Source organism: Megascapheus bottae, chromosome 25, assembly GCF_031878675.1.
Source record: "Megascapheus bottae isolate mThoBot1 chromosome 25, mThoBot2.hap1, whole genome shotgun sequence".
Lineage (NCBI taxonomy): Eukaryota > Metazoa > Chordata > Mammalia > Rodentia > Geomyidae > Megascapheus > Megascapheus bottae.
This window is the reverse complement of record NC_143533.1, coordinates 472,950-494,626: the sequence shown is the minus strand read 5'-3', so window position 1 is coordinate 494,626 and position 21,677 is coordinate 472,950. Positions and strand designations below refer to the sequence as shown.

Below are 21,677 nucleotides of genomic sequence, written 5' to 3'. Positions count from 1 at the left end.
CGGTGCCACATACACAGAAAAATCCTAAGTGGCACTGTGGCTCAAGTGGCAGAGCACTAGCCTTGAGTATAAAGTGTCTAAGGACAGTGCCCAGGCCCAGTTCAAGCCCCAGCACTGGCAAAAACAAAATAAAACAAAGCAAAAAAGCTGTTATTGAATGCCAGATGTTTTTCTTGGAACAACAATCTTCCTGCCTCCACATGCCATTCATAGCTTGCATTCTACCACTTGAGCTATGCCTCCACTTTTTGGTTCTTTGCTGATTAATTGGAAATAAGAGTCTCTTAAATTTGTCTGCTCAGGCTTGCTCCAAACTATTAATTCTCAGATCAGCCTTGAAGTGGCTAGGATTATAGGTATGAGTTATTGGCATTTGGCTGGCATTGGAAATCTCGGTCAGAGAAGTATTATTGATATCCATTATATAAGTATTTCCACTGAGAGTTCAGAAAGTAGAAACACAGCAGAAGATGGAGACGACTCCATCAGCGTGGTAGCAGAGCCTTTTCTTTGGTTCTCACATTTATACCTATCTTCCCTGTAGACTGTCATGTCACATAGCTTTTATCCACCTTTGATGCAACGGACTTCATGGACCCTGGCTGTGCCCTTCAAAGAACAATACCACCACCGTGGACCCAGCGATTCCATTGCTAACAACTATTCCCTGACAGCTCAAGACCTGAAGCTGAAAGACTTGGTAAAGATCTACCAGCCTGTCACCATCTATGTCTCAAGAGACAAGACCAATCAGCGACATTCATCAGGTATTTGTGGCAATTTGCTATATTTGGGGCAGAATGGAACTTGGGAGTGATACTTCTATTCCTGGGTTCTAATCCTGACTCTACTTCCAGTAGCGGCTAACTTTGACTAGTTACATAGAGATTTGCTCTTTTCATCTAAGAAATAGGAATTGCTGTGATGGCTAACATTTATGGATCACTTGCATATTTATTGTATTCAGGTTATTGATTGTTACATTACAAATTACTCTAAAATGTTGAGGCTTAAAAAAATCACATTTATGGGCTGGGAATTGACCTAGTGGTAAGAGTGCTTGCCTAGCATGCACAAAGACCCCAGTTCAATTACTCGGTACCACATATATAGAAAAAAGCCAGAAATGGTGCTGTGGTTCCAGTGGTAAAGCTCTAGCCCTGAGAAAGCCCAAGGACAGTGCTCAGGCCTCGAGTTCAAAGCCCAGGACTGGCGAAAAATATAAAAATAAAACAAATCACATTTATCAGCTCATAGTTTGTATTTTTTTTTGCCAGTCTTGGGGCTTGAATTCAGGGCCTAACATTGTCCTTGGACTTTCTTAAGGCTAGCGCTCTACCACTTGAGCCACAGCACCATTTCCAGTTTTTTTTTTATGTATGTGGTGTGGAGGAATCAAACTTGGGACTTTGTGCATGCTTGGCAAGCACTATACCACTAGGCCACACTCTCCCCGCCCCATCAGCTCATAATATATATAATTTTTTTTTTGGTAAATCAAGACTCTGTGGATGGAGGTTAACTGTGGATGGTTCTGGCTCAGAGTTTCTAATGAGCCTGTAGTCAAGATGTCAGTCAGAGAGCCTATGGCTCATGCCTGTAATCTTATCTACTTTAAGGATCATGGTTCTAAGCTAGTCTGGGCATATGGCTTTAATTTCCAATTAACCTCCCAAAAGCCAGAAGTGGAGCTATGATTCAATTGGTAGAACATTATTAGCTTTGAATGGAAAAGGCCAAAAGACTACAAGGCCTTGAGTTTAAGCTCTAGTACTAGCACACACACACACACACACACACACCCCAGACAGAGCCATAATTATCTAAAGGCAAGTAAGGAAGGATTTGTTACCAAACTTACTGACACTCTTGGGTCCTTGCTGGCTGTGGTTTCTTGCCATTTAGGCTTCTCTATGGGGCAACTTATAATATGCCTGCTGGCTTCCTTTGGAGTGAGACACGGAGACAGAAACCACAATAATTTATGGATTAGCTTGAAAGTTGAAACTGACATCCTATCACTTCTTTTTCTTTGCCAGTCCTGGGGCCTGAACTCAGGGCCTGGGCACTGTCCATGGCTTTCTTTCTTTCCTTTTTTTTAATAGGTCATGGTACTTGAACTTGGCCTGGGTGCTGTCCCTGAGCTTTTCAGCTCAAGGCTACTGCCCTAACCCTGGGTCGGGAGGTTGTCCCTGAGCTCTTCAGCTCAAGGCTACTGCCCTACCCTTGAACCAAGCCCCTCTTCCTGCTTTCTAGAGGTTCATTGGAGATAAGAGTCTCAGGTTCTTTTGTGCCAGGGCTGGCTTTGAACCTTGATCCTCAGATCTCAGCCTCCTGAGTAGCTAGGATTTCAGGTGTGAGCCACTGCACCCAGCTTGTCCTTGGGCTTTCTCAAGGCTAGAGGTTTACCCCTTGAGCCACAGCACCATTTCTGGCTTTTTCTGAGTATGTGATACCAAGGAATCAAACTCAGGGCTGTGTGCATGCTAGGTGAGCACTCTACCACGAGGCCATGCTCCTGGCCCAATCACTTTTTACTATATGTATGACAAATGGTAAGTACTGGGTGCAGCCAGTTAAAGGGAAAGGATTATATATAGTATAGGAGGGGGGAATTATTAGAGCCTTTATTGGTAGTTGCTTACCTTAGTGTCATCAGGATATTAATTTATTTCATCACACACACACACACACACACACACACACATCTATTTAAGGGTAACCCTTAATATTTCCTGTTAGTTTTGCTTTGGAGCCAATCTACTCTATCTCATATTTTCTATTTTCAGTCTCTACTGAATAAAATCCTCTATTGTTTTTCTTTGTGTGCTGGTTTTGGAGCAAGCACTCTACCCTTGAGCCACAACTCCATCTGGTTCTTTTAGGCAGTTAATTGGAAACGAGTCCCTCTGACTTTCCTGCTTGGGCCAGCTTTGAACTGGGATCCTCAGATTTCAGCCTCTGAGTAGCTAGATGGATTGTGGGTGTCAGCCACTGGTGTCTGGCCCGAGAATTTAATTTTAAACCTATGCTGGCGGGAGGGTTCCCTCCTTTTTGTTTCATTCATCTCTCCATTTTTTTTTAAAAATGGAATTGTGATTCACACACAATAAAGTGTTCAGGTCTTAAGTGTTTAGTTCAAGGAGGTTTTAGTGTGTGTGTGTGTGTGTGTGTGTGTGTGTGTGTGTGTGTGTGTATTCATGTGTACACCCCCATGCTCACACAGTACTGGGACTTGAACTCAGGGCTTCCCATTCTTTCTTGACTTGTACTCTCTAGACTGATGCTTTACCACTTGAGCCACCCCTCCACCAGAGCTGAGGCTCTTGAATGTGTGTGTCTAGACCGGCTTCAAATCTCAATCCTCAGATTCCATCCTCTTGAATAGATAGAATTACAGGTGTGAGCCATTGGCACCTAGCTTAGTTCAATGAGTTTGGACTGCTGTTTATAATATATAGTTATCACTCAAAAAGAGCTGTGACTTTCTCCTTAAGCATTTTCTCCTTCACACCACAAAAATCCCACCCCAGAGTAACTACTTCCTAATCTCCATCATTATAAATACATTTGCTCAGTCTCCCATATCGCCATAATGGTACAGGGTGGCCTTCTTCATCTGGCTGTTTTAACACATCTCCTTCAGGCTAGTCTTTTGGGACCTCATACCATCTCTCAGCTATTCTACTTGGGACTCCCATCCTAGAATGCCAGTTGAGACTCTCATAGTTTTGGTCCAGCTGTCATCAGCTTATTTTTTTTTGCCATCTTTAACCACCATAGGAATGGAGGAATCATATGATTTTTATCTGCATGACACTGTTGCTGTCTTCTCAGCTTTGCTTTGGTCCTAGGCCCTTGTTCTAGTTCCTCATATCCTGGTGTGTCCTGAGATCCTGTTACTTCCCCGTGTGTCAAACTTTGACCTCCTTCTGCACTCAGAAGATGAATTATATAATGTTGACTTCACATTGTATGTATTTCTGGCTCACATAGAAGTATGTCTTCATTTTTATGGGGCAGGTGGGCCTTGCAAGGTAGATGTTCTACCACGTGAGTCATACCAAAATTCTCCTGAATTGTGAAAATAGGGTCTGGCTTGGTGCCCAGGCTAGCTTGATCTGTGATGCTCCTTGTAAGGTTTTCTGTGTCATGGGGGATGATAGGGATGTGTCACTGCTTCCAGCCATTGTGCTTCCCTCAGAGCTGGGATAACAAGTGTACCACTGCACTCAACTATTGGGTGAGATAAAGTCTTACAAACTTTAATGTCTGGGCTGGCCTCAAAACACAATCCCAGGGGCTGGGAGTTTGGCCTAATGGTAGAGTGTTTGTCTAGCATGCATGAACCCCTGGGTTCGATTCCTTGTACCACAAACGTAGGGGGGAATAAAAAAAGCCTGGCCAGGAGTTTGGCCTAGTGGTAGAGTGCTTGCTTACGATGCACAAAGACCTGGGTTCGATTCCTTGGTGCCACATACATAGAAAAAAAAGTTGAAAGTGATGCTGTGGCTCAAGTGGTAGAGCACTAGCCTTGAGAAAGTCCAAGGACAGTGCCCAGGCACTGAATTCAAGGTCAAGGACTGACAAAAAAAGAGAAAGATTTGTTATCTGGTATATTGTATATATGTTTATTTGTTTATTTGAAATAGGAAAGGGAAGGGAGAAAACAAGATGATTGGGAGAGAGTGAGGGGAGGGAAATGAGGACAAAAACTATGAGAAAGGGTATCATCAATGTGTGAGAAGTAATGCACCTACTACCTGGAGAATGTAACTGTAACCCCTATATACATTACCCTGACAATAAAAAAAAAGAAATACAAAGAAAAAAGAAAAAAATAAGCCAGACATGATGCTGTGACTCAGTGGTAGAATGCTAACCTTGAGCATAAATAAGCCCAGAGACAGCTCCCAGGCCCTGAGTTCAAGCCGCAGGAAGGGGAAAACCAAACCAAACAAAACAAAAACCAAACAAAACTATCCCCACAAAGCTCAAAGTATGAATTCAAAATAAATCTTAACTGAGTTTTCAATTCTCTTGATTCCATCCAAGTATCAATACAATATTAATGTTCCTTCACATTTCTCTAGTATTTATTAATTTCCTCAGGTTATAGCCTTTAGTAAGTATGTTATCTAGGTAAGAAATACTAAAACAATTTTATATCAATATTAAATTTATAGTTACATCTCTTTATTGCCAATGATATTAATTCTTTCTTTGTCATTACTTTTTACAAATGATACTGTTTTTTGTATTTGTAACCATCATACAAAATTTCCTTTAAAACTGAATATAGGCCAGAGTGTACCACATACATAGAAAAAGCCAGAAGTGGCTTTTGTGGCTCAAATGGTAGAGTGCTAGTTTTGAGAAAACTTAAGGACAGTGCCCAGAGCCCTGAGTTCAAGCCCTAGGACTAGTAATAATAATAATAATAATAATAATAATAATAATAATAATAATAATAATAATTTTAAATCCTATTATTAATAATAATAAAATTTAAAATCCTATTAAGAAACTAAATATGTATTTCTGGGAGCTGGTAGCTCATATCTATAATCCTAGCTATTCCAGAAGTCAAGATCTGAGAATGAAGGAACAGAGCCAAACTTGGCAAACAAATCTATGAAACTCTTTTCTCCAAGTGACTAGCAAAAAGACAGAAATGGAAGTGCAGTTCAAGCACTAGACTTGAGTGAAAGAGCTAAGAGACTCAGGCCTGAGCTCAAGCCACACTACCAGCACACACACACCCTAAATGCACTAAGTTAAAAAGCCTGAGTCTCTTTAAAAGCAAGTGCTAAACCATGATACAACGGAGAGTTAGAAAACAAAGTGGGCAGTGTTGCAAAGCCAGTTGAATAGGTCATGTATAGATGAATGGTCTGCTCTTTGCACTGTATGTCTGGGGAAGCCAAAGATGGGGAAGAGTAGTGAAGTCGCTTCAGTGACGAAGTCACACAGATAATTAGTGACACAGGGGAGACCAGAGCCCACTACAGACACTACTGACCACACGGAATTGCCTGCCACTGATTTCTTTTCTTTTCCACTCTTTAAGCATCAAAAAGTGCAGTTGAGCCCAGCAAGAAGAAGATGAAGTTCTCTTCCAAAGACAAACAAGATCCCAGCTGGTAATGTCAGTGTGGGTAGCAGAAAATGCAGGGCACTCAGTTGCATCAAAGGCAGCTCTGGCTCCATTAAAGCTCCCTTCTTCACTTCCAAGCATTCTGATATAGGGAACTCATGGTCCCTCTCCCCTGATGTCCCCTCCCTTCAGCAACTGCCTTAACCCAATTTATGCTCTAAAGTAAAATAGATTAACTGAGCAAAACCAAGGTTCTCCTTGAAACTCACAATCGTTACCATTAGAGGAGAGGGAAATCACTCATCAAATTGAAGAATGTAGGTCTGATACTACAGGACTGGTGGGGAGGCCCCAGGGGGGAATCATGTCTGCTTTGCAACACCTACCTGGTCTGCAGCATGTCAGCCATTTCAGCCATGAAATCTGACCTGGACATGTCTCCAACCTTACCGGGAAGTAGACCAATGAGTCCTGAAGAGCAGATGGATGTGATGATACAGAAGGAGAAGGAAATAGAAGCTATAGAAAAAATCCCATCGGAATTAGACTTGGAGGTATGTTCTTTAAATTTGTTTTTAATTGTTATTATAAAGGTGTTGCGCAGAGAGGTTACAGTTACATAAGTCAGGTAAAAAGTACATTTCTTTTTGGACAAGGTCATCCCTTACCTTGCTCTCTCCTGGTGGAAATACATTCTCTTATTTTACTTTATTTTATTTTATTTTTGTTGGTTGTGGGGCTTGATCTCTGTGGGGGGGTCTGGGCATTGTCCCTGAGCTCTTCAGCTCAAGGCTACCACCCTACCCCTTGAGCCACAGCACCACTTCCGGTTTTCTAGCGATTGATTGGAGATAAGAGTCTCCTGGACTTTAGTGTCTGGACTGGCTTTGAATCGTGATCCTCAGATCTCAACCTGCTGAGTAGCTAGGAGGACAGGCCTGAACTACCTTGCCTGTCTTGGAAATACATCCTTGTTACCCACTTTCCTTCAATTTCTTACTTTTGGCATCTGAATGATGTAAAAGGAGAATAGCAAGAGTTATTTTGGGAAGGTCCTGAGAATATGGAAGTCAAGACTCATGATAGACCATGAATGAAGGTGTGAGAGACCAAAAGGCAGAAAGAAAGATATAGGTGGGGGGGGGAGGGAAAGACAGACAGAAAATTTAGTCAGAGATCTTTTTTTTCATATATTTTTTATTGTAATTAATAGAAGGGTTACATGATATTTGCCAGATAGATGGTGCATTAATTCCCATACATTGATACCCTTTCACATGTCTTGGTCCCCATTTCCCTCCCCCCACCCCTACCCATCATCTTGTTTTCCCCAGTTCCCTATCCAATTTCAAATAACCAAATACAAATATATCTGATATATCAGGTAACAAAGTGAGATACTGTAACAATATGAGATAACCAAGGGACAGCAAAAGAGATGAGAGATAACATAGTATTTTAAGAACAACAGTCATTCATTATATGGCTTATGTTTCTATATCCTAGAGATCCTTTCATTTAGCGTGTATCAAGGTTTTGCTCTATTGCAAATCTCTGCTAGGAGAGCCCAAGGTTTCTACTGATTCTGACAAGTGTGGGAAACCATTGAGCCTGAGTTCCTTTGAGTCTGGCTTACTTCACTTAATATGATTTTTTCTAAGTCTTTCCATTTCCTAACAAATGGGGCAATGTCATTCTTTCTGACAGCAGCATAGAATTCCACTGTGTACAAATACCACATCTTGTTGATCCACTCATCAACTGAGGGACATCTAGGTTGGTTCCATATTTTTGCTATGGTAAATAGTGCTGCAATGAACCTTGTTGTGCTGGTGGATTTAGTATGCCTTTGTTTCTGGATGATTGGGTAAATGCCAAGTAGTGAAATTGCTGGGTCATAGGGGAGCTCTAAAGACGGGCCAAAGACTTAAAGAGAGTCTTCTCTGAAGAAGAAACAAAAATGGCCTATAGACACATGAAGAAATGCTCAACATCTCTGGTCATAAAAGAAATGCAAATCAAAACAACTCTAAGATTCCACCTCACTCCAGTTAGAATGGCCAGGATCAGGAAAACGAATAACAACAGATGCTGGAGGGGATGTGGCCAGGAGGGATCCCTACTACACTGTTGGTGGGAGTGCAAACTCATTCAACCACTATGGAAAGCAGTATGGCAGTGCCTCAATAGTCAGAGATCTTGTTGCAAAGTGTGTGAAGTGACAGGCCCAGAAAGTAATGTGATAGTAAATGGAGGGCATGAACAGGGTTCCTTGGCAAGTGGTAGGTGAGACAGTTGAGCACAGTTAGCCAATCATAACCTTTGTTCTTGCCTGTGGTTTGTTTATGAAAGAGATACTATTACTATTTGACCAATGGCATCCGGAAAGACATGATTGCTCCAGCGGAAGAGGATGTAATGGTTCGGGTTTCAAGGCTGATTTCTAACACGCTGCTGACAAATCCTACCCTGGAGCCCCTGATGCTGGCCCTGACAGAGGAGAAGGAAAATGACTATTACTGTAGCCTCATGAAAAGCATTGGTAAGCCTAGGTTTCATGAGGTTGGGGATTCTAAGGTGGGGACTGTCTTTTGTCTCTGTCAGCTGTTCCATGGCTATGACAAAATACCCAAGCAAATCAACTTAAAAGAAGAAAGATTAGCTTGGTGCCAGTGGCTCACACCTGTAATCCCAGCTACTCAGGAGGCTGAGATCTGAGGACTGCAGTTTGAAGCCAGGCCTGGCAAGAAAGTCCATGGAACTCTTACCTCCAATACAGCTATCCACCTGGTTGCCAGGAAACAGAATGAGATAGACTTACCTGCATTGATGGGCTGGCCTTCTTCTACTACTTTTTTTCCCACTTTTTTTTTTGGCCAGTCCTGGGCTTAAGCTCAGGGCCTGAGCACTGTCCTTGGACTTTCTCAGGGCTAGAGCTCTACCACTTGAGCCTCAGCACCACTTCCAGCTTTTTTTCTATATATGTGGTACCAAGGAATCAAACCCGGGTCTTTGTGCATGCTAGGCAAGCACTCTACCGCTGGGCTAACCTCCCAGCCCCTCTTCTACTATTTTTTTTCCAAAGGGACCTTTACCATATTGGATGATTCTACATTAAAAGTTGATCTTTCTTCTCTCAGTAGCCATTCCATGTGCCAAATATCTGTACAAACACCTGAAACTGTGCTTTACTAATCTATCCATCTTTCAATCCATTATGCTCACATTATCAATTACCACTCTCATTACACTGAATATGCTTAAAAATATCATTGAATCTTCAGTGCAAAATGCCTGCTAACCTCTGCTCATCGATAGTGTATACATCAGCACTTTCCACACTTCGGTATGGGAAAACCTCACAACCTAGGAATCTTGCTTTAAAAAAAAAAGATTCTGATTTAGCAGACCTAAAACTGAGCCTGGAGCCTGAGGTGCTGCAGTATTTATTTTATTTTGCTACTATTCAAGATTGAATGCAGGGCTTCACTTTTGCTGAGCTCTATACTGGAACCATACATCCAGCCTGGCATTTAGCTGGTTATTTTTTAAGGTTTTATTTCTTATATTTATTATTAGTATTATTGTCCTTAAGTAGTTGTTCAAAGGGGCTTTAATTCATTTATGGAGATGGAGTTTTATAGATTTTCTTTTTCCGTCTGGACTGACCTTGAACTATGATCCTTTCTGAATAGTTAGGATTACAGATGTGAGCCATTAGCAACTGTGTTGAGATTCTGCATTTATGACAAGCTTGCTGGTGGCCTAAATGTGACAAAACTCAGAAGCAACAAGACCTTATGCAAATTTCAAAGTCTAGCTCAAGACCTAACTCACTTTTGTTTTTCCCTCTTTATCCCTCAGGGCTCCTTCCATCTTCTGCAATTCTTGCCTTACTTACTTACGATTGCCATTTTATTTCACATGGGATTGGCTTCTTGGATCATTAGCTCTTGGATAGTGGTGGTGGTGGGGGGGGGTTGTTTGTATTATTGGTCTTTCCTCTACGTTCTTAGCTCAGAATCTTGTGTATAATGCCATTCATTGGAAAATATTTAGTGTTAAGTGAGCCATAGGAGAAATGCATTGAAGGGGGAAGGATTTCTCTGATTGTTTTGTTTTGTCAGTTGTGAGGCTTAAACTCTGGGCCTGGGCTCTGTCCCTGAGCTCTACAGCTCAAGGCTAGCATTCTACCACTTGAGTCACTTCCAATTTTCTAGGGTTAATTGGAGATAAGAGTCTCTCTGAATTTTGTGCCTGGGGTGGCTTTGAACTGTGATCCTCAGATCTCAGCCTCCTGAGTAGCTAGGATGACAGGCGTGAGCCACTGGTGCCGGCTGATCTGATTGGTTTGCTATGCTACCTTGCTATTCTATTTTTACTAAGGGGTCTAGTAATTTTCATTGCCTTACTTTCAAAATGACCCTCCTTGTCTAATACCACAGATCACAGCTGCTAAGAATAAAAATGTAGGGTCCTTCACTCACAGCTCCAACTTGCTTGTCCAGTTATATCCCTTATAACTTCAACACTTGGACCTGGCATTTCTGTCAGCACATTTTTTAGCTGCTTAAACAGACCATCCAGAAGTGATAGCACTTCACCTCTTTATATGCTTTTCCTGTCTTTCTGGTTAATGAGCTCCTTGTCATTATGACAGCCTTAAGTAAAGCCTTTACCTGTCTCTTTCCTTAGCATGTAAAACCTTTGTTGTATAAATTTCCATAGATAATTTACTGTTGTAGCCATTGCTTTGATATTTCTTTAAAAATGGATACATTTTCATGTTGAATTTATTTTACCTGAGTAGTTGTAAGAAGGTGTTTCAATTCAATGTGTTATTTTTTTTTAATTTTATGTCAGGATGATATATAGAGGGGTTACAGTTATATTCATGGGGTAGTGAGTACATTACTTCTTGAAGTACACTTTCACATGTTTTTCTCCCACTTTCTCTCCCCTCTGCCCCTCCCAAGTGTGAAGTTATTTCTTTTCTCTTTTTTCCCCCTTATGGTTTATCCCTGTTGTTACTGTATCTGATTTTGGTACTCGGTGTTTTGTATATACATTTGTTCATTCAAATTAGGGAAGGGAAACACAAGAAGATGAGAAAAAGTACAAAGGGTGAGCCAATGTAACAGCAATAGCCACAAGACAAGATTATGGAAATGAACTTTACAACATGTCAGTTTATTAGAGCAATGTATCTTGTTTGTCATTCTCCCCATTTCTCCCAAACCCATCTGTCCCTTCAATTTTCTTAGTTTTGTTTTCCCATATGTACACTGAATCTTATGACTCATTCTTTCATTCTTCCTCTCTTTATTAGTCTGTCTTTTTCCCCTTGACTTCATCCCTGCCATACCTCAGATACCAGGTTTCTGGTATTCATTTTGTTAAACTGTAAGTTCTTCAAAGGAGTTACACCACTGAAATTCTCCCCTGCATATACTTTAGTATACTGTATACTAACGTATAGCATATTCTACAGTTAGTATGTTTCTGTGTCTGTGTGTGCATATGATCCTGTATATGTTTATATATGGATGTTTACAAAAATTAGCTCTAACTTCCCCATATAAAAGAAAACACAGATCCTTTGTTTCTCTTGGGCCCGACTTCACTCAACATAACTTTTTTGAGGGTTGGTAATGGGACTTGAACTCAGGGTCTGGGCACACTCTCTGAGCAATTTTGCTCCAGGCTAGTATTCAACTGCTTTCATCCACATCTCCTCTTTGAGTTTTCTTTTCTTTTCTTTTTTTATTGTAATTAGTAAAAGGGTTACATGATATTTGCCAGATAGAAGGTGCATTAATTCACATACATTGATACCCTTTCACATGTCTTGGTACCCATTTCCCTCCCCCCCCCACACTCCCTACCCGTCTTGGTTTTCCCCCCTTCCCTATCAAATTTCAAATATCCAAATACAAATAAATTCAATATATTAGATAACAAAGTGAGATACTATAACAATATGAGATAACCAAGGGACAGCAAAGGAGATGAGAGACAACATAGTACATTAAGGACAACAATCATTCATTATATGGCTTTTGTTTCAATATCCTGGAGGCTCTTTGAGTTTTCTGATCCTTCATTGGAGATAAGAATCTCTCCAGCTTTCCTGCCTGGGTTGGCTTTGAACTATAATATTTAGATCTCAGCTTCCCAAGTAGCTAGGATTACAGGTATGAATCACTAGCATCTAGCTGCTTTAGCATAATTTTATATCTATCTTGTTGAGAGAACTCAACTGAGGAGCCAGCTATGGTGGCTCATGCCTGGTAGCCTTGAGCTGAAGAGATCAGCACGCAGGCCCAGAGTCCAAGCCCCATGACTGACAAAAAAAATCAAAATCAAAATCAATTGAGGATTGATGGGCTTTCAACATATATTAGTACATCGTTTAAGGCCTTTGACTAATGTCCAGGTGTCTCTCCTCTTGATCCTAGTTGATTATGTCCTCATGGACCCAGTGGAGAAGAAAAGACTCTTCATTGACAGCATCCCTCGCATGTTTCCTCTCAGAGTGATCCGGGCCCCTGTGCCCTGGCACACTATCTACCAGAATGCCAAGAAGTGGAATTTGGAGCATCTGCACACTGTGAACCCCATGATGCTTCAGCTGAAAGATCTGTGGTTTTCACAGTAAGAAGGGCCTTTCCCTTTCTTGAATTATTTCTATGCACGTGTAAGCAAGCTTCTTAGGTGGAACCTGACTTTGCATCAAAATGGGAAGAACAAATATCCTAGACCCCAACTAGACAGAACTATAAACTATATGAACTTGATCAAATAGAAAACATGGCAAATGAGTGAACTTACAGATTTCCTTTTTTTTTTTTTTTGCCTGTCCTGGGGATTGAACTCAGGACCTGGGCACTGTCCTTGGACACATTTTGCTCAAAGTTAGTGCTATACCCACTTGAGTCATAGTGCTACTTCCAGCTCTTTCTGTGTATGTGGTACTGAAGAATTGAACTCAGGGCTTCATGCATGTTAGGTGAGCACTCTACCACTAGGCCCCACTCCCGGCCCTTGAACCTACAGATTCTATTAAAAAGGAATTAGAAGGAAGACAAGAGGTATCCAAAATATGAGAGTCATTTGGAAAAGTTTGACTTAACCCACAATATCAACAGTGAGAGAGACTCATTAAGGAAATGATACAGTGCAATTTTCTTATGTGGCATGATTTAATTTTAAAAACTTATAAGGAAACAAAAACTACAAGATCTTAGTGATTGATGGAGGATAGGGAGCTTGGGGAACTAAACTGAGAATTTAAGGAAAAACAAGTGGAAAACCTCATCTAGCCAATGTGAGAAGGTTGTTAGGCTTCAGAGAAACATCAACAAGAGTTGGTGCCAGTAGCTCATGCCTGTAATCTTAGCTACTCAAAAGACAGCTCTGAGGATCTGAGGCAGGAAAGTGGGTGAGACTTTTTTTTTTCTTTTGGTTGGGTCATGGAGCTTAAACTAGACTTGGGCGTTGTCCCAGAGCTCTCTAGCTCAAGGCTACCACTCTGCCCTTTAGCCAATCCCCATTTCTCATTTTCTAGAGGTTAGAGATAAGAGTCTCAGGTCCTTTTGTGCCTGGGATGGCTTTGAACCTTGATCTTCAGATCTCAGCCTCCTGAGTAGCTATGATTACAGGCATGAACCACCGTACTGGCTTAAATTTTTAATTGTTGTTATAAAGGAATTATACAGAGGAATTATAATTACATGTCTGTATACTTCTTTTTGGACAATGTCATCCTTTTCCTGGCTCTCTCTGTTTTTGCCTCCCTTTCACACACACAAGGTGTATACTCCATTTTCAATATAGTAGAAATCTAACTTTTTTTTTACCAGGGACTTGAACTCAGGGCCAGGGCACTGTCCTTCAGCTTCTTTTTGCTCAAGGGCAGCTCTCTATCATTTGAGCCATAGTGCTACTTCTGGCTTTTTCTGTTTATGTGGTACTGAGGAATCAAACCCAAGGCTTTGTTCATGCTAAGCAAGCACTCTTACTGCTAAGCCACATTTCCAGCCCCTAGAAATCTAATTTCTAATGAGAATGAAAAGCATGAACTGGACAAGCTGAGAAATCTGACATAGATGTAGATTGAGAAGTGCTAGACAGGGATGATTTAAATGAACAACTCATCACTGAGTGGGATAGATGTTTTATTTTTTATTTATTTTTTAGGGGGGTGATCAGTTGTGGGGCTTGAACTCTGGGCCTGGGCGGGGTCCCTGAGCTCTTCAGCTCAAGGCTACCACCCTACTTATCCCTGGAGGCACAATACCACCTCCAGTTTTCTAGTGGTTAATTGGAGATAAGAATCTTTCAGACTAGTGCCCTGGCTGGCTTTGAACTGATCCTCAGATCTCAGCCTTCTGAGTAGCTAGGATTACAGGCATGAGCCATGGCTGTAATCCTAGCTACTCAGGAGGTTGAGATGAGAGAATCACAGTTCAAAGCCAGCCCAGGCAGTAAGGTCCATGAGACTCTTCTAGTCTGTGAGACTAGAAAACTAGAAGTGGCGCTGTGGCTCAAAGAGGTACAGTGCTAGCCTTGAGCAAGAGCTCAGGGACAATGCCCAGGCCCTGAGTTCAAGCGCAATAAATAAGTAAATAAATATAAATATAAATACTGTAAGCTAAAAGAGGCCTTGGGGAATATAGCAGGACATTCATGGATGTGGGAAAAAGAGGTGAAAGTAAGAGTATCATTGGAAAGCAGAGGATCCATTCATTTGAATTCATTGAATACCTTCCTAGGAGAGTTTATTATTGTTGAGTGCTGTTGTTGATAACATTGAAAGTTCTACCTGAGCTTATTACAGAAATTTCAGGGCACTTCATTAAAGGTCCTTTAAATTTTTAACCAGTCCTGAGGCTTGAACTCAGGGACTGAGCGTTGGCCTTGAGTTTCTCAAGGCTAACACTCTACCACTTGAGCCACAGCACCATTTTGGCTTTCTCTGTGTATGTGGTACCAAGGAATCAAACCCAGGGCTTCATGAATGCTAGGTAGGCTCTATCACTAGAACACACTCCTGGCTCCATTATCAAAGCTACTTTGTGTGTGTGTGTGTGTGTGTGTGTGTGTGCAATTTTTTTATTAAAGAATTAACATTGATTTTTACATCATATTTTAAATGACGTGTTTAACAAACAAGTATTCAAGAAGGGAATCTCTATATACAGTCACTGGCACTTAGATTTTAGAACATAATCAAAATTAGGTTGACCGTTTGTGTTTCATAGATACATAATAATCTATATAATAAAACATGTCTATAGAGTCATAAGTTTTTATGTCTATATAGTTGTGTTTATATTTCCAGTACTATGTCTATAGCATTGGGTATGCAACTATTGAGTCCTTGCTCTTGTATTCTTTGGATTTAATAGCCACACATTAAGGATACCATGTGCCTTTTTTTCCTTTGGTCCTGACTTGTCTCTCTCAACATGATTCACTCTAGATTCATCTACTTCCCTGCAATGCCATTATTTTATCATGTCTGTTGGCTATGTAGAATTCCATTGTATATATACACCACATTTTCTGTATTCATTCATCTGCAGTAGGGCAGATCTGGATTGTTTCTGTTGCCTGGTTACTGTTAATAGTGCAGAGATAAACATAGCTGAGCAGGTGTCCTTATCATATCTTGGGTTATGATGTTCAGGAAAGATACCCAGGAGTGGTATGGCAGGATCATAGGAAAGGTCAATTTTCAGTTCTTTAAGAAACCTCTACACTGCTTTCTAGAGTGGCTGAACTAGTTTACACTCCTACCAGCAATGTAGTAGGGTTCCTTTTTCTCCACAACCCCGCCAGCATTTGTCATTGTCTGAGTTCAAAATCTTGGCCATTCTTGTTGGGGTAAGGTGGTATCTTAGGGTTGCTTTTATTTGCATTGCCTTTATGACTATGGATGATGAACATTTTCTCATATGCTTTTCTGCCATTTTAATCTCTTCTTCTGATAAGTCTCTCTTTAGTTCCCTTGCCCATTTAGTGAATGGTTTGTTGGGTTTGGGGGGGGGGGCTTAGTTTCTTTCTTTCTTTCTTTTTTTTTTTTTGCCAGTCCTGGGCTTAAGCTCAGGGCATGAGCCCTGTCCTTGGACTTTCTCAAGGCTAGAGCTCTACCACTTGAGCCTCAGCACCACTTCCGGCTTTTTTCTATGTATGTGGTACCAAGGAATTGAACGAAGACTTGGGTCTTCATGCATGCTAGGCAAGCACTCTACCACTAGGCCAAACTCCCGGCCCTGGGCTTAGTTTCTTGAATTCCCTGTAGATACTGGATATGAAGCATTTGTCAGATGAATTATTAGCAAATATATTTTCCCAGTTGGTTGGCTGTTTCTCTACTTTTGTGGCTATGCAGAAACTTTTTATTTTTAAGTAGTCCCATTTATCGAGTCTCTCTCCAATCTGTTTTGACCCTGGGATTCTCTTCAGGAATCTTTTGCCTGTGCCTATGAGTTTGAGTGTCTTTCCAAATCTATCGTGTAGCAGTTTCACGGTTTCTGGTCTTTGATCCACAAGTTAATGCTTGTGCCTGGCGAAAGGCTAGGGTCAATTTTTAGTTTTCTGCATGTGGCTGCCCAGTTTTTCCAGCACCTATAATTGAATAGACTGTGTTTGTTTCACTGTATATTTTTGTCAAATATAATTTGACTCTAGGTATGTGGTTCTGTTTCTGGATCTTCTGTTCCATTGATCTTCTGGTCTATTTTTGTGTCAATACCATGCTGTTTTTGTTACTAGGGCTCTATAGTAGAGTTTGAAATCTGGTATTGTAATACCACTTGCATTGCTCTTTTTGCCTAGAATTGTTTTGGCTATTCTAGGTCTTTTCTTATTCCATATGAACCTTTGGATTGTATCTTCTATTTCAGTAAAGAATGTCTTTGGGATTTTGATGGGGATTGCATTGAATTTGAACATCAATTTTGGCAGTATGGCCATTTTCACAATATTGGTTCTCCCTACCCATGAGCATGGCATGTATTTCCATTTCCTAGTGTCCTCTTTAATTTCTTTTGTTAGGCTTTTACGGTTTTCATTAAATAATTCCTTTACATCTTTGGTTAAGTTAATGCCTAAGTATTTTATTCTTTTGGGGGCTATTGCGAATGGGATCATTTTCTTGATTTGGCCTTCTGTTTGTGTATTGTTGATGTACAAGAAGGCTACTGACTTCTGAAGGTTAATTTTGTATCCTGCCACTTTGCTAAAGTAGTTTATTAATTCTAGTAGTTTGGGAGTGGAGTTTGTTGGGTCACTCAAGTAGAGGATCATGTCATCTGAGAATAGGGATAGTTTAATTTCTTCTTTCCCTATGTGGATCCCTTTGATGTCCTTTTCTTGCCTTATTGCTCTGGCTAAGTGTCCCAGCACTATATTGAAGAGAAATGGAGAGAGTGGGCATCCCTGTCTAGTTCCTGATTTTAAGGTAAATGGTTCCAGTCTTTCACCATTTAATATAATACTGGCTGTAGGCTTGTCATGCATGGCTTTAATTATTTTAAGGAATGTACCTCTTTTTTTTTTTGCCAGTCCTGGGCTTGAGCTCAGGGCCTGAGCACTGTCCTTGGACTTTCTCAAGGCTAGAGCTCTACCACTTGAGCCTCTGCACCACTTCCGACTTTTTTCTATGTATGTGGTACCGAGGAATCGAACCCGGGTCTTCACGCATGCTAGGCAAGCACTTTAACCACTAGGCCAAACTCCCAGCCCCAGGAATGTACCTCTTATTCCTATTTTTTTCTAGTGCTTTCAGCATAAATGCATGTTGTATTTTGACAAATGCCTTCTCCGTGTGCAGAGAAATTATAATATGATTCTTATCCTTAGCTCTATTGATATGATTCATTACATTTATTGATTTGTGAATGTTAAGCCAGCCTTGCATTTGTGGGATGAAGCCTACTTGATCGTAGTGTATAATTTTTTAAATTTGTTTCTGGATTCTGTTGGCTAGTATTTTATTGAGGAGTTTTGCATCTGTGTTCATTAGAGAGATAGGTCTGTAGTTTTCTTTTTTTTTGTTGGGTCTTTCCCTGGTTTGGGGATGAGTGTAATATTAGCTTCATAAAATGAGTTTGGTATTGCTCCTTCTTCTGCTTCTATTTCTCAGAAGAGTTTCAAGAGTATAGGTATTACTTCATCTTTAAACGTCTTGTAGAATTCCACAGTGACACCATCTGGACCTGGGCTGTTTTTGGTTGGCATTTCCCTGATTGCTTCTGCAATTTCATTGTATGAAATTGGCTTGATCAATTTGTTTGCCTCGTCATTTTTCAATGCGGGTAGCCTATATTTATTTAAGAAGTCATCCATTTCTACTAGATTTTCTTGTTTCTTTGAATATAGGCCCTAGTAGTATTTATTCATAATTGACTGAATTTCTTGGATATCAGTCATGATTGCTCCTGTGGGGTCTCTAATCTTGTTTATTTGAGTTTCCCCTCTCCTTTTTTTGATTAATCTTTCCAGGGGTCTGTCAATTTTGTTCACTCTTTCAAAGAACCAACTTTTTGATTTATTTTGTTTATAGTGAATCTTATTTCAATCTCTGATATTTCTGATTTTATTTTTGTTATTTCTGTCCTTCTACTTGTTCCAGAAATAACTTTTTCTTGGTCCTCTAGGTGCTTCAATTTCTTATTTACATGCTCTTCTTCTGTCTTTTTAATATGCATTCCTAGTGCAATAAATTTGCTCCTTAGAACTGCCTTTGCTGTGTCCTATAAGTTCCTTTGTGATGTCTTTTGATTGTCTTACATTCAAGAAAGTTTTGAATTTCTTCTTTGATCTGTTCTGTAACCCAGGAGTTATTCAGAAGTGTGTTGTTCAGCTTCCGAGTGTTTGAATGTTTTTTGATTTTTACTGCATTGTTCAGAACTAGTCTGACTCCACTGCGGTCTGATAGAATGAATGGGATTATACCAGTCTTCTTGTATCTGCTTAAGTTTTCTGTATGAACTATTATATGATCTATTTTGGAGTGTGTTCCATGTGCTGCTGAGAAAAATGTAAAAAGTTTCGTCGTTGGCATCCCATTAAAAGATGGGGCAAAGACTTAAAGAGAGTCTTCTCTGAAGAAGAAACAAAAATGGCCTATAGACACATGAAGAAATGCTCAACATCTCTGGTCATAAAAGAGAGTGAGATTCCACCTCACTCCAGTTAGAATGGCCATGATCAAGAAAACTAATAACAACAGATGCTGAAGGGGATGTGGCCAGGAGGGATCACTACTACACTGTTGGTGGGAGTGCAAACTCGTTCAACCACTATGGAAAGCAGTATGGCAGTTCCTCAAAAGACTAAACATAGAGCTCTTGTATGACCCAGCAATTCCACTACTTGGTATTTACCCAGTCATCCAGAAACAAGGACATACTAAATCCACTACCCCAACGATGTTCATTGCAGCACTATTTACCATAGCAAAGATATGGAACCAACCCAGATGTCCCTCAGTTGATGAGTGGATCAACTAGATGTGGTATTTATACACAATGGAATTCTATGCTGCTGTCAGAAAGAATGACATTGCCCCATTTGTAAGGAATTGGAAAGACTTAGAAAAAAATCATATTAAGTGAAGTAAGCCAGACTCAAAGGAACATAGGCTCAATGGTTTCCTTCATTTGTCATAACCAGTAGAAACCTTGGGCTCTTCTAGCAGAGATTCACAATAGAACAAAATCTAGATACATAAGGCCATATAGTAGGATGCTAAATGAAAGGACTTCCAGGATATAGAAACAAAAGCCATATAATGAGTGATTGTTGTCTTTAATGTACTACGTTATCTCTCATCTCTTTTGCTGTCCCTTGGTTATCTCATATTATTACAGTATCTCACTTTGTTATCTGATATATTGGATATATTTGTATTTGGTTATTTGAAATCGGATAGGGAACAGGGGAAAACAAGATGAGGGGTGGTGTTGGGAGCCAGAGTGGAATCAAACTGTACCTTGACTTGCATCAGAGGATGGCTTTATTGTCTTATTGTTTTCTGGCCCTATTCTATGTAAATGACCTGAGAATTACCATATGAATGTAACACCTGGAGGTTCCCTGGGTCTGGAGGAGGGAAGAAGGGGGAGTGAAAAATAAACGCGGCAGTCTTTACCTGGACTGCGGACATCCCGGACCCGGTGTGTCTGTCTCTCTTCTATTTCTTCCTAGTCCTTGCCCCCTATTTCAGGAACCCCAATCTGCGAACCCTGGTTTGCTGCCGGTTGGCCCCGGCAGGGTGGGAGTGGGGGGAGGGAAATGGGGACCAAGACATGAGAAAGGGTATCAATGTATGTGAATTAATGCACCTCCTATGTGGCAAATATAATGTAACCCTTCTTTTAATTACAATAAAAATATATGGAAAAAAACAAACAAACAAAAAAAGTTTCACCATTGGTTGGAAGACTGAGTATATCTGTTAAGCCCAGCTGGGCTGTGGGTTTAAGTTGATGGTGTCTTTGCTTATCTTTTGTTGAGTTGACCTGTCATTTGGTTAGAGTGGCTATTGAAGTCTCCCACTATGACTGTGTTTGAGTCTATCTTGTTCTGTAATTCTAAGAGAGTTTGCTTGATGAATTTGGTGCTCCTGTGTTGGGGGAGTAAATGTTTATAACTGTAATATTGTGGGTATGGATTGTACCCTTTACTAATATGTAGTGGCCGTCTTTATCTTTATGCACTGATTTTACTGAGAAGTTAATTTTGTCAGATATTAAGATTGCTACTCCTGCTTTTTTGCCTGGTGTGTTGGAGTGGAAAATTCTTTCCATCCTTTCACTTGGAGCTTGTTTCTAACTTAGGTAGTGAGGTGAGTCTCTTGGAGGCAACATATGGGTGGGTCTTGTTTCTTAATCCAGTCTGCTCTTCTATGTCTTTTGGTTGGATTGTTCAGCCTGTTCACATTTAGGGAAATTATGGAGAAGTGTTTAGTGTCCTTTGTAATTATTTATTTTTACTTCTGAGTTTCTTTATTTTTCTCTTTTCCCCTTTTGTGTTTAGTGATTTATAGGTGATTGCTTCTTGATGGGGGTTCTTGATGTTCTGCAATGGGTTCCTGATTATTTAATATTTTTTTTGTAATGCTGCTTTAGTGTGCATATATTCATATAGCTTCTCTTTGGAATGAAATATTCTTGTTTCACCCTCAAATGTAAATGCTAGTTTCACTGGATATACCAGTCTGGGTTGGCAGTTGTTGGTCTCCAGGGCATGAATGGTATTTTCCCCAGCTTTTCTTGCATTTAGGGTTTGTGTGGAGAGGTCTGCTGTGATTCTAATTTTTTTCCATTGTAGTATAGCTCTTTCTTTGTTTTTGTGGCATTTAAGATCAGCTCCCTAGTATTTAGGTCTAGTATTTTTACTATGTGTTTAGATGAGTTCCTTCTAGGATCTTGCCTGTTTAGAGTTCCGAAGCCTTCGATAATGTGAGTATTTTCCCCTCTGCTATTATTGGGGAAATTCTCTGCTATGATTTTGGTGAAGAAGGGTTGCATTCCTTTATTGATAAAGTCCGCCCCTTTATCGATCCCTA

At 40.4% G+C, this 21,677-nt stretch overlaps 1 protein-coding gene across 1 annotated transcript in view; it reads left to right on the top strand.

Annotated features, from left to right (window-relative positions):
* Dnah3 (dynein axonemal heavy chain 3) overlaps positions 1-21,677 on the top strand; it is a 180,918-nt gene that overhangs the window by 6,222 nt on the left and 153,019 nt on the right. Inside the window, exons 3-7 of the mRNA XM_090357818.1 lie at positions 545-767; positions 6,071-6,143; positions 6,495-6,651; positions 8,450-8,639; positions 12,556-12,751. Coding sequence (XP_090213944.1) covers positions 545-767; positions 6,071-6,143; positions 6,495-6,651; positions 8,450-8,639; positions 12,556-12,751 — 839 coding nt within the window. The remainder of the gene's footprint in view (positions 1-544; positions 768-6,070; positions 6,144-6,494; positions 6,652-8,449; positions 8,640-12,555; positions 12,752-21,677) is intronic.